Below are 14,773 nucleotides of genomic sequence, written 5' to 3'. Positions count from 1 at the left end.
AACTGCAAATCACGATTTTACATATCTAAGTACGTTTAGGACTAAAAATGGAGATCTGAAAGTTTCTGTTACAATACTAGAGTGATAGATGGCGTGGGCTATATCTATATAAGGCCGTATCGCATAAAATTTACGATTAAAAATGGAGAACTGGAACTATTTGTTACAATATTGGAATAATAGATGGCGTCGGCTGTATTGAAACTGCAAATCACGATTTTACATATCTAAGTACGTTTAGGACTAAAAATGGAGATCTGAAAGTTTCTGTTACAATACTAGAGTGATAGATGGCGTGGGCTATATCTATATAAGGCCGTATCGCATAAAATTTACGATTAAAAATGGAGAACTGGAACTATTTGTTACAATATTGGAATAATAGATGGCGTCGGCTGTATTGAAACTGCAAATCACGGTTTTACATATCTAAGTACGTTTAGGACTAAAAATGGAGATCTGAAAGTTTCTGTTACAATACTAGAGTGATAGATGGCGTTGACTATAATGAAGTCGCAAACTGTTTCGTGAGTAAATGAAAGAGTCGCGTATCAAGGAATCTGTAGGTTAGACAGCACTGGTTACATTGAAACTGCTAAAAATTCTACAAATGAATGCGAGATGGCTCTGTCTATATTAAAACGGTGAATTCTACTAGTAAATGCGTAATGAGGCTCTTTATATTAAAACGGCGAATGACAGATGGCCCAATAAACCGCTTATTGAAATATCACTAGTTTATTATAAAAAATAATTGGTGGATATTGTTATTTATAATAAAACTAGATAAAGTTTTGGAAGTGAATAAAAGATGGCGGTGACCTTCGCGTATTAATATCCAAGGATGAATTATAGATGGCCAGAATAAACGGAAGATGGCACTGTCTATATTGAAACTATAAATACTCTCGGAAGTAAAAGGAGGTGGCAGTTTCGTTTGATTTACTACGGCAGTAATATTTTTTCGTTGTATTCAATCAAAAAAATCGAATTAAATTTCGTATTCATGTCAAAAATCGATTTGAATCGATTGGACTATACTGCGTGCTAAGCATTAGTGACTAATGTTTTTGAAATGTATAGTATACACACCGAAAATGGAATCAAACATCAAAAATACTTTTAATATACATTATTTATAAAACTAACATTTATAATTCGTCATTTAAAGTATATATTATTATGTATTTTATGATAACTTAATACATAATAAACCTCTATCAGCTTGCGTTTATCTATGGTGGAAAAAGTTTTTTAGAAGGAGGTGTCAAAATAGCGACGGCGTTGACGTAAAAGGAAATGATAAATTCTTTTCGCTATTTAGTTCAAATATCGATAAAAAACGGCATAAAAATAAACAAATCTGATATAAATTGATGTATTTAGAAGTTTGTGATATTCGTAATTAATTTTCAAAACAACTACAAGTGAATCTACTCGATGAGTTGTCATTTCTTCTTCTTTTTTATTAATTTCATTGGATAAACACGAATTTCCTTATTCCCATTTAATTGTAACGAAGTAAAAAATTGGATATCGCATGGAAAGTTAATCGATTTTAATAATAGTATTTATCTCTAATAAATAAATAAACAAACAAAACATTTGCCATTACATAATCAAATATAGTAATTAGGATAATCATTTCGTCTTCTTTTTTTTTCCGTATTCAAACATCATATACTAATTTTCTATTTGTAAAAACACGTTGGACTTTATTAAACAACCCCTCAATAGATTTCAGGTAGAGATTAAACCCATATCACCACCGTAATTATCATTTTAAATACATAGTTTTATCAAGCCCCTTAATTTGAATAACTTCGAGGATTACCTATAGGGTCGCGTCTCCCCACCAAGCCGACGCTTAAACACACCTACTCAGTGGCGTCACAAAGGGAATAATCTGTAGTCGAGTTTGGTGACGCAACTGATTTATATCGATTGGTAAAACAAGTTTAAAATAAAAATATAAAAAACCATCGTGATATTCAGCGAATATCGAAACGGTTTTTCGAATTTCAATATTTCCGATATACAAGGGTTATATGAAAAGTTTCCGAACCGATAGAACTTAGACATATCGTTCATCCAAGCGAAACTTTGAGGTTAGGAAACGGGAAGAAGTCACCGGGGGGTCAGATCTAGTAAATACAGTCTATCGTAGCAAATTTTCTCGCTTGTATTACGAGAGGAAAACATTTGATTGAATTCGAATGCCGGGTCGAAAAGTCGAATTAGTTTTATCTTCAAGGGAAAAAATTTGAATGAAAAAGAAGAAGAACTAAAAATAATCTCATTACAGATGACAGTCGAACCTCCCTCGTACAATATTATTTTTTTTTGTCCAGTTTTTCGTTGTATTTATCGAATAATAAGAACGGAATTTGTAGGATGGATTTCAACGGTTCGTTCGATAGTTGTTTGTATTGTTCGTTCCGCCCCTGTGCGACATAAAACGATGACAACATTAAAACCGTCGGACAATAGACAAAACACCCCTAATACGCATCGGATTTCCCTGTGACAACTCTATTTGAACCATTTAACAAAATATCGCCCCTCGTTGCACGCGATTCTCTGTTTTCATTGGACGGGCTACTTCCCCGGTCGCCAATAGCGGCCGAGATGGGCGGGGCGGATCTGTCATCTTCGCCCTGTCGGGTTATCTCCTGCCTCTCCGCGTTTCTCGTTTCGGGTACAGTGATGGTTTCAGTGCTTGTTTGCGTCTAGTTTCGGGTAAATATTGTAGACACGCACGCACGCTGGCTTCGTTTAAGCGCGACAGTGATTTGGATTGGTGCGAAGACGATTTCTCGGAAGAGGACGTCAAAATGGTGGAAACGTCGCAGCAGAGGAGCGATTTCTTCGGTAACGTTTTCCTCGGTGAAGGTTTCAAACCCGTTTACGGGAATAAATCGAGGGGGGCCGCCGCTTCGTCTAGCAGCACTAGTAGTTCGTTGTTTACTATCGATAGTATTTTGGCGCCGAGGCCTAGTAAACCGACGGTTCAGCAAAGACCGACGATTTTGCAACATCATCATCCGATGCCTTTGGGACATTTGGCTGCTTCCGGGGGCTTCGGAACCGGTCCGGCGAATTTTTTGGGTGAGCGCTTCTTCAAACAAACAAACAAACAAACAAACAAAAAACTTTTTTCTATTTATTTTATTTATTGTATCTAATATCGAAAAGTGGCTGTGATAATATCGAATTAATTCATAATTATAAAATCTAGTCGCGCATTTATTGGAAATAATTTGAAAATTATTGATATCTGGAAACGTTACTTTTTAAATACTCTGTATATTTCGTTGCATCAATATTTCTATCATTTTATTGATTTATTGATATACTTTAATATTGGTTAGGTTATCGATTATTATTTGTCTAAAACAATTTGAAATTAATCGATTCATGGAAACGTTATTTTTTAAAAGCTCTGTATAAACCACACATCAATATTTCTATGATTTTAATGAAATATTGACACACCAATCGATTATTCGTTATAATATTGGTTAATAATTAATATTTATCGAAAACGATCGAAAAATAATCGATTCTTATAGACATTTCTACGATTTTAATGAAATTTTGAGACACGATTCGATTTCAATCCGTCAAAACCAAAAAGTCACTTTTTAAAGGCATCGTATATTCCATAAATCGATAATTCTATGATTTTAATGAAATAATGAAACAACAATCGATTATTCGTTATAATATCGGTTATTAATTATTATTTATCGAAAACGATTGAAAAATAATCGATTCTTATAGACATTTCTACGATTTTAATGAAATTTTAAGACACGATTCGATAATTCGTCGATTTTAATTTGTCAAAACCGAAATGTCACTTTTTAAAGACACCGTACACTCCACAATACAATAATTCTATGATTCCGATGAAATATTGACACACCAATCGATTATTCGTTATAATATTGGTTAATAATTAATATTTATCGAAAACGATCGAAAAATAATCGATTCTTATAGACATTTCTACGATTTTAATGAAATTTTAAGACACGATTTGATAATTCGATGATTTTAGTCCGTCAAAACCGAAATGTCACTTTTTAAAGACACCGTATACTCCACAATACAATAATTCTATGATTCCGATGAAATATTGACACACCAATCAATTATTCGTTATAATATCGGTTATCGATTATTATTTATAAAAAACGATTGAAAAATAATCGATTCCTAAAGAAATATTTATGATTTTAATGAAATTTTGAGACACGATTCGATTTCAATCCGTCAAAACCAAAAAGTCACTTTTTAAATGCATCGTATATTCCATAAATCGATAATTCTATGATTTTAATGAAATAATGAAACAACAATCGATTATTCGTTATAATATCGGTTATCGATTATTATTTATAAAAAACGATTGAAAAATAATCGATTGAAAAGTGACATTTCGGTTTTGACGAATTAAAATCATCGAATTATCGAATCGTGACTTAAAATTTCATTAAAATCGTAGAAATGTCTATAAGAATCGATTATTTTTCGATCGTTTTCGATAAATATTAATTATTAACCAATATTATAACGAATAATCGATTGGTGTGTCAATATTTCATTGGAATCATAGAATTATTGTATTGTGGTGTATACGGTGCATTTAAAAAGTGACATTTCGATTTTGACGGACTAAAATCATCGAATTATCGAATCGTGACTTAAAATTTCATTAAAATCGTAGAAATGTCTATAAGAATCGATTATTTTTCGATCGTTTTCGATAAATAATAATTAATAACCAATATTATAACGAATAATCGATTGGTGTGTCAATATTTCATTAAAATCATAGAATTATTGTATTGTGGTGTATACGGTGCATTTAAAAAGTGACATTTCGATTTTGACGGACTAAAATCATCGAATTATCGAATCGTGACTTAAAATTTCATTAAAATCGTAGAAATGTCTATAAGAATCGATTATTTTTCGATCGATTTCGATAAATATTAATTATTAACCAATATTATAACGAATAATCGATTGGTGTGTCAATATTTCATCGGAATCATAGAATTATTGTATTGTGGTGTATACGGTGCATTTAAAAAGTGACATTTCGATTTTGACGGACTAAAATCATCGAATTATCGAATCGTGACTTAAAATTTCATTAAAATCGTAGAAATGTCTATAAGAATCGATTATTTTTCGATCGTTTTCGATAAATAATAATTAATAACCAATATTATAACGAATAATCGATTGGTGTGTCAATATTTCATTAAAATCATAGAATTATTGTATTGTGGTGTATACGGTGCATTTAAAAAGTGACATTTCGATTTTGACGGACTAAAATCATCGAATTATCGAATCGTGACTTAAAATTTCATTAAAATCGTAGAAATGTCTATAAGAATCGATTATTTTTCGATCGATTTCGATAAATATTAATTATTAACCAATATTATAACGAATAATCGATTGGTGTGTCAATATTTCATCGGAATCATAGAATTATTGTATTGTGGTGTATACGGTGCATTTAAAAAGTGACATTTCGATTTTGACGGACTAAAATCATCGAATTATCGAATCGTGACTTAAAATTTCATTAAAATCGTAGAAATGTCTATAAGAATCGATTATTTTTCGATCGTTTTCGATAAATAATAATTAATAACCAATATTATAACGAATAATCGATTGGTGTGTCAATATTTCATTAAAATCATAGAATTATTGTATTGTGGTGTATACGGTGCATTTAAAAAGTGACATTTCGATTTTGACGGACTAAAATCATCGAATTATCGAATCGTGACTTAAAATTTCATTAAAATCGTAGAAATGTCTATAAGAATCGATTATTTTTCGATCGTTTTCGATAAATAATAATTAATAACCAATATTATAACGAATAATCGATTGGTGTGTCAATATTTCATTAAAATCATAGAATTATTGTATTGTGGTGTATACGGTGCATTTAAAAAGTGACATTTCGATTTTGACGGACTAAAATCATCGAATTATCGAATCGTGACTTAAAATTTCATTAAAATCGTAGAAATGTCTATAAGAATCGATTATTTTTCGATCGATTTCGATAAATATTAATTATTAACCAATATTATAACGAATAATCGATTGGTGTGTCAATATTTCATCGGAATCATAGAATTATTGTATTGTGGTGTATACGGTGCATTTAAAAAGTGACATTTCGATTTTGACGGACTAAAATCATCGAATTATCGAATCGTGACTTAAAATTTCATTAAAATCGTAGAAATGTCTATAAGAATCGATTATTTTTCGATCGTTTTCGATAAATAATAATTAATAACCAATATTATAACGAATAATCGATTGGTGTGTCAATATTTCATTAAAATCATAGAATTATTGTATTGTGGTGTATACGGTGCATTTAAAAAGTGACATTTCGATTTTGACGGACTAAAATCATCGAATTATCGAATCGTGACTTAAAATTTCATTAAAATCGTAGAAATGTCTATAAGAATCGATTATTTTTCGATCGTTTTCGATAAATAATAATTAATAACCAATATTATAACGAATAATCGATTGGTGTGTCAATATTTCATTAAAATCATAGAATTATTGTATTGTGGTGTATACGGTGCATTTAAAAAGTGACATTTCGATTTTGACGGACTAAAATCATCGAATTATCGAATCGTGACTTAAAATTTCATTAAAATCGTAGAAATGTCTATAAGAATCGATTATTTTTCGATCGATTTCGATAAATATTAATTATTAACCAATATTATAACGAATAATCGATTGGTGTGTCAATATTTCATCGGAATCATAGAATTATTGTATTGTGGTGTATACGGTGCATTTAAAAAGTGACATTTCGATTTTGACGGACTAAAATCATCGAATTATCGAATCGTGACTTAAAATTTCATTAAAATCGTAGAAATGTCTATAAGAATCGATTATTTTTCGATCGTTTTCGATAAATAATAATTAATAACCAATATTATAACGAATAATCGATTGGTGTGTCAATATTTCATTAAAATCATAGAATTATTGTATTGTGGTGTATACGGTGCATTTAAAAAGTGACATTTCGATTTTGACGGACTAAAATCATCGAATTATCGAATCGTGACTTAAAATTTCATTAAAATCGTAGAAATGTCTATAAGAATCGATTATTTTTCGATCGTTTTCGATAAATAATAATTAATAACCAATATTATAACGAATAATCGATTGGTGTGTCAATATTTCATTAAAATCATAGAATTATTGTATTGTGGTGTATACGGTGCATTTAAAAAGTGACATTTCGATTTTGACGGACTAAAATCATCGAATTATCGAATCGTGACTTAAAATTTCATTAAAATCGTAGAAATGTCTATAAGAATCGATTATTTTTCGATCGATTTCGATAAATATTAATTATTAACCAATATTATAACGAATAATCGATTGGTGTGTCAATATTTCATCGGAATCATAGAATTATTGTATTGTGGTGTATACGGTGCATTTAAAAAGTGACATTTCGATTTTGACGGACTAAAATCATCGAATTATCGAATCGTGACTTAAAATTTCATTAAAATCGTAGAAATGTCTATAAGAATCGATTATTTTTCGATCGTTTTCGATAAATAATAATTAATAACCAATATTATAACGAATAATCGATTGGTGTGTCAATATTTCATTAAAATCATAGAATTATTGTATTGTGGTGTATACGGTGCATTTAAAAAGTGACATTTCGATTTTGACGGACTAAAATCATCGAATTATCGAATCGTGACTTAAAATTTCATTAAAATCGTAGAAATGTCTATAAGAATCGATTATTTTTCGATCGTTTTCGATAAATAATAATTAATAACCAATATTATAACGAATAATCGATTGGTGTGTCAATATTTCATTAAAATCATAGAATTATTGTATTGTGGTGTATACGGTGCATTTAAAAAGTGACATTTCGATTTTGACGGACTAAAATCATCGAATTATCGAATCGTGACTTAAAATTTCATTAAAATCGTAGAAATGTCTATAAGAATCGATTATTTTTCGATCGATTTCGATAAATATTAATTATTAACCAATATTATAACGAATAATCGATTGGTGTGTCAATATTTCATCGGAATCATAGAATTATTGTATTGTGGTGTATACGGTGCATTTAAAAAGTGACATTTCGATTTTGACGGACTAAAATCATCGAATTATCGAATCGTGACTTAAAATTTCATTAAAATCGTAGAAATGTCTATAAGAATCGATTATTTTTCGATCGTTTTCGATAAATAATAATTAATAACCAATATTATAACGAATAATCGATTGGTGTGTCAATATTTCATTAAAATCATAGAATTATTGTATTGTGGTGTATACGGTGCATTTAAAAAGTGACATTTCGATTTTGACGGACTAAAATCATCGAATTATCGAATCGTGACTTAAAATTTCATTAAAATCGTAGAAATGTCTATAAGAATCGATTATTTTTCGATCGTATTCGATAAATAATAATTAATAACCAATATTATAACGAATAATCGATTGGTGTGTCAATATTTCATTAAAATCATAGAATTATTGTATTGTGGTGTATACGGTGCATTTAAAAAGTGACATTTCGATTTTGACGGACTAAAATCATCGAATTATCGAATCGTGACTTAAAATTTCATTAAAATCGTAGAAATGTCTATAAGAATCGATTATTTTTCGATCGATTTCGATAAATATTAATTATTAACCAATATTATAACGAATAATCGATTGGTGTGTCAATATTTCATTAAAATCATAGAATTATTGTATTGTGGAGTAAACGGTGCCTTCAAAAAGTGACATTTTGGAATATTTGGAATATTTTTTCTTAATTCTTAGCGATTTTTGTAATTTCCATAAAAATACACGACGTCTCCGTATCTCGAAGAAACAATTTCTATTTTCATCAACACATTATAATTTACCGGGCGTCGTACGTTAAAAATTCATCACAAATCTCCAAAATTCCTTCGACCGTCGTCGTACATCGTTATTCGCGATAAATCGTCGTTCCATACATTTATTTACATCTGTTCGGATTTCGTTGTTAAGTGCACGGGGATGTTACCGCTCAAAATTGCCCTGGCGTGAATTCACACCTGATCAGACCCCGATCCTCGCTACATCACTTCACAATCATCTCCATACCAACTTTCCATATTCTTACCAGATTTCAACCGCAAATACATTTTCCTCCCGCCTTTCTATTCTTATTTTTGTCGTCGTCTGTCAAACAAACGCCTTTCGAATCCATTCAACTTCAATTTTTCTTTAGTATTTAAGAAAAAATACGCTTAAACGTCCCTATTAACCAAATTTCGATCTACGACGGGCGTTCCGAAAGTTTCCGACCTCGAACAAATCCGATCGAAATATTTTTGATAGTTTACTAGTTTATTTTAGTATTTTTCACGTCGAAAATGCAATTTTTCTGTCCAAAACCGAATTATTAATGTTTTAATACGTTCTTTACAACTTTTAGAGGTTATGTTTACGTTTACGACTTATTCGGTGTAAATAATTCAATTTTAAATCTTTCCAAAAGAAAAAATTCGAAAAAATTAATCTTAGAACGGATTTAATCAAGTTTAAGTTCCAAAAAAAGTCTTTACGGTGGATGATTCATCGATTCGATGTTTTGACAGTTCGAAAACGTTTTTGAGTGCGTTTTGTTCGGGTGGGAATTGATTGTGTAGTTCTGTGGTTCCGATGACACGAAAATATAACAAAAGAACGTAAAATAATTCAATTTTAAATCTTTCTAAAAGAAAAAATTAATCTTAGAACGGATTTAATCAAGTTTAAGTTCCAAAAAAAGTCTTTACGGTGGATGATTCATCGATTCGATGTTTTGACAGTTCGAAAACGTTTTTGAGTGCGTTTTGTTCGGGTGGGAATTGATTGTGTAGTTCTGTGGTTCCGATGACACGAAAATATAACAAAAGAACGTAAAATAATTCAATTTTAAATCTTTCTAAAAGAAAAAATTAATCTTAGAACGGATTTAATCAAGTTTAAGTTCCAAAAAAAGTCTTTACGGTGGATGATTCATCGATTCGATGTTTTGACAGTTCGAAAACGTTTTTGAGTGCGTTTTGTTCGGGTGGGAATTGATTGTGTAGTTCTGTGGTTCCGATGACACGAAAATATAACAAAAGAACGTAAAATAATTCAATTTTAAATCTTTCTAAAAGAAAAAATTAATCTTAGAACGGATTTAATCAAGTTTAAGTTCCAAAAAAAGTCTTTACGGTGGATGATTCATCGATTCGATGTTTTGACAGTTCGAAAACGTTTTTGAGTGCGTTTTGTTCGGGTGGGAATTGATTGTGTAGTTCTGTGGTTCCGATGACACGAAAATATAACAAAAGAACGTAAAATAATTCAATTTTAAATCTTTCTAAAAGAAAAAATTAATCTTAGAACGGATTTAATCAAGTTTAAGTTCCAAAAAAAGTCTTTACGGTGGATGATTCATCGATTCGATGTTTTGACAGTTCGAAAACGTTTTTGAGTGCGTTTTGTTCGGGTGGGAATTGATTGTGTAGTTCTGTGGTTCCGATGACACGAAAATATAACAAAAGAACGTAAAATAATTCAATTTTAAATCTTTCTAAAAGAAAAAATTAATCTTAGAACGGATTTTATCAAGTTTAAGTTCCAAAAAAAGTCTTTACGGTGGATGATTCATCGATTCGATGTTTTGACAGTTCGAAAACGTTTTTGAGTACGTTTTGTCATGGTGGGAATTGATTGTGTAGTTCTGTGGTTCCGATGACACGAAAATATAACAAAAGAACGTAAAATAATTCAATTTTAAATCTTTCTAAAAGAAAAAATTAATCTTAGAACGGATTTTATCAAGTTTAAGTTCCAAAAAAAGTCTTTACGGTGGATGATTCATCGATTCGATGTTTTGACAGTTCGAAAACGTTTTTGAGTGCGTTTTGTTCGGGTGGGAATTGATTGTGTAGTTCTGTGGTTCCGATGACACGAAAATATAACAAAAGAACGTAAAATAATTCAATTTTAAATCTTTCTAAAAGAAAAAATTAATCTTAGAACGGATTTTATCAAGTTTAAGTTCCAAAAAAAGTCTTTACGGTGGATGATTCATCGATTCGATGTTTTGACAGTTCGAAAACGTTTTTGAGTACGTTTTGTCATGGTGGGAATTGATTGTGTAGTTCTGTGGTTCCGATGACACGAAAATATAACAAAAGAACGTAAAATAATTCAATTTTAAATCTTTCTAAAAGAAAAAATTAATCTTAGAACGGATTTTATCAAGTTTAAGTTCCAAAAAAAGTCTTTACGGTGGATGATTCATCGATTCGATGTTTTGACAGTTCGAAAACGTTTTTGAGTGCGTTTTGTTCGGGTGGGAATTGATTGTGTAGTTCTGTGGTTCCGATGACACGAAAATATAACAAAAGAACGTAAAATAATTCAATTTTAAATCTTTCTAAAAGAAAAAATTAATCTTAGAACGGATTTTATCAAGTTTAAGTTCCAAAAAAAGTCTTTACGGTGGATGATTCATCGATTCGATGTTTTGACAGTTCGAAAACGTTTTTGAGTGCGTTTTGTTCGGGTGGGAATTGATTGTGTAGTTCTGTGGTTCCGATGACACGAAAATATAACAAAAGAACGTAAAATAATTCAATTTTAAATCTTTCTAAAAGAAAAAATTAATCTTAGAACGGATTTTATCAAGTTTAAGTTCCAAAAAAAGTCTTTATGGTGGATGATTCATCGATTCGATGTTTTGACAGTTCGAAAACGTTTTTGAGTACGTTTTGTCATGGTGGGAATTGATTGTGTAGTTCTGTGGTTCCGATGACACGAAAATATAACAAAAGAACGTATCTTATAAGATAAAGTATTTTTCAAAATGAAAATGGCGTTTAACCTGGAATGTAAGCTTTTAAATACAAATCCCGACGGGTCGAAATCTCCTTATTTAAAAATCCAACAGTTTTTAAGTAACTTTCTCTTAGTTCTTTCATGCGTAACGATCCCTAAAAAAAAGGGGCACGGGGAAAAATTTTGCATCGCGAAAGCCCGAGGCACGTTTCAGATGAAAATATGAATTATTATTTAATCGCTTTTAAATCGCAAGGGGTTCGACGGTATCGATTCAAACGAAAAACAAATGTTCCTACTTCGAATAAAAAATACGTTTTCATACGCCCCCTGTATACGTGAATGATTTAACCTTTCCCGATTCTTTAATTAGAATTTGTTTGACAACAGACTATACGTGCAGTTACATCGAATGAGTATATCCAACTTAAAAAAAAATAAATCACTTTCCCTCTACGCCAAAGTCCATAAATAAATTATCATAGATTATTGAAAAGTATAGAGATTTAATTCTAAGGATTATATTAATTATTGTAATGAAGAATATTATTTTGGTATTTCGAAGTAATCGTTTTCCGACGTGATGTCGAGAAATCACGGTAAAATTGAATTGAATAAATCTGTAATTGATGTATTGAAAAATCGATAAGTTTTAAATTGTTTAGATAAATAACAATCGATAATCCATAACGAATAATCGATTGGTGTGTCAATATTTCATCGGAATCATAGAATTATAGTATTGTGGAGTATACGGTGCATTTAAAAAGTGACATTTCGATTTTGACGGACTAAAATCATCGAATTATCGAATCGTGTCTTAAAATTTCATTAAAATCGTAGAAATGTCTATAAGAATCGATTATTTTTCAATCGTTTTCGATAAATAATAATTAATAACCGATATTATAACGAATAATCGATTGGTGTGTCAATATTTCATTAAAATCATAGAATTATTGTATTGTGGAGTGTACGGTGTCTTTAAAAAGTGACATTTCGGTTTTGACAAATTAAAATCGACGAATTATCGAATCGTGTCTTAAAATTTCATTAAAATCGTAGAAATGTCTATAAGAATCGATTATTTTTCAATCGTTTTCGATAAATAATAATTAATAACCGATATTATAACGAATAATCGATTGGTGTGTCAATATTTCATTAAAATCATAGAATTATTGTATTGTGGAGTGTACGGTGTCTTTAAAAAGTGACATTTCGGTTTTGACAAATTAAAATCGACGAATTATCGAATCGTGTCTTAAAATTTCATTAAAATCGTAGAAATGTCTATAAGAATCGATTATTTTTCAATCGTTTTCGATAAATAATAATTAATAACCGATATTATAACGAATAATCGATTGGTGTGTCAATATTTCATTAAAATCATAGAATTATTGTATTGTGGAGTGTACGGTGTCTTTAAAAAGTGACATTTCGATTTTGACAAATTAAAATCGACGAATTATCAAATCGTGTTTTAAAATTTCATTAAAATCGTAGAAATGTCTACGAAAAATAATCGATTCTTATAGACATTTCTACGATTTTAATGAAATTTTAAGACACGATTCGATAATTCGATGATTTTAATCCGTCAAAACCGAATTGTCACTTTTTAAATGCACCGTACACTCCACAATACAATAATTCTATGATTCCGATGAAATATTGACACACCAATCGATTATTCGTTATAATATTGGTTAATAATTAATATTTATCGAAAACGATCGAAAAATAATCGATTCTTATAGACATTTCTACGATTTTAATGAAATTTTAAGACACGATTCGATAATTCGTCGATTTTAATTTGTCAAAACCGAAATGTCACTTTTTAAAGATACCGTACACTCCACAATACAATAATTCTATGATTCCAATGAAATATTGACACACAAATCGATTATTCGTTATAATATTGATTATTAATTATTATTTATCGAAAACGATTGAAAAATAATCGATTCTTAAAGACGTTACTTCAATAAAACGCTTTTACACCACAAATATCTGGATTCTCGTTTAGCCCCAACTTATTAGGAGTTACACAACACGTTTATTATGTTGATGATGCACGAAAGGTACCAAAATCGTTATTTTCGTTTCAGCTATGGCGTATCCGGGTCTGTATCCGGATTACGTGCACGCATTGGCGGCGGCGACTCAGGCGGCTACTTTAGCCGGCGCCGGCCACCATCACACCCAACACCAACCGCCTAAGAGAAAACGACGCCATCGAACCATTTTCAGCGAAGAGCAGCTCGAGCAGCTCGAAGCTACGTTCGAGCAAACGCATTATCCGGACGTGGTGCTCAGGGAACAGTTGGCCTTGAAGGTCGATTTGAAGGAGGAGAGGGTCGAGGTGAGTGCCTTCGATTTTTTTATTAGATATATATATATATAATCGGCGCGGTGCAAATAAATCCGACGTACGTGTCGGTGAAATCGCGCTCCGTCGGTTCCGATGTTTATACGCGATGTTTTGTATTCCACCACCTCTATTAATAATTCATTAGAGCCCTCTAGTGGAATTTCGCACTTTCAAGAATTATCCTTGTTGTTTATTCGTACCCTAATCCCGTAAACAAGGCGAATACGAGGGCGATTCCCGATATAACCTCCGATCGATCGCCATTTTGTTTTTGTCGCGGAAAACCGATCGAAGTTTCATCTATCCGAGTCCGTCATCGGCCATCTTTACACAATTACGTATATCGTTTCGACGGCCATTTTGTGTGACCGCGATCGACGGAAAATGGTGGAACGGAAGTCGAAAATCGAAAACGACCCTCGTAGTACGGGATAAATATGATTT

At 31.0% G+C, this 14,773-nt stretch overlaps 1 protein-coding gene across 1 annotated transcript in view; it reads left to right on the top strand.

Annotated features, from left to right (window-relative positions):
* The first annotated feature begins 2,516 nt into the window (after positions 1-2,516).
* The window catches only part of LOC130446250 (homeobox protein goosecoid), a 35,748-nt gene continuing 23,491 nt past the window's right edge, over positions 2,517-14,773 (top strand). The window contains exons 1-2 of the mRNA XM_056782377.1: positions 2,517-3,108; positions 14,067-14,320. Coding sequence (XP_056638355.1) covers positions 2,835-3,108; positions 14,067-14,320 — 528 coding nt within the window. The 5' untranslated portion in view covers positions 2,517-2,834. The remainder of the gene's footprint in view (positions 3,109-14,066; positions 14,321-14,773) is intronic.

This window comes from Diorhabda sublineata, chromosome 7 (genome assembly GCF_026230105.1).
Source record: "Diorhabda sublineata isolate icDioSubl1.1 chromosome 7, icDioSubl1.1, whole genome shotgun sequence".
NCBI lineage: Eukaryota > Metazoa > Arthropoda > Insecta > Coleoptera > Chrysomelidae > Diorhabda > Diorhabda sublineata.
Note: the sequence above shows the minus strand (reverse complement) of the source record. Positions and strands in the feature narration are given on the sequence as shown.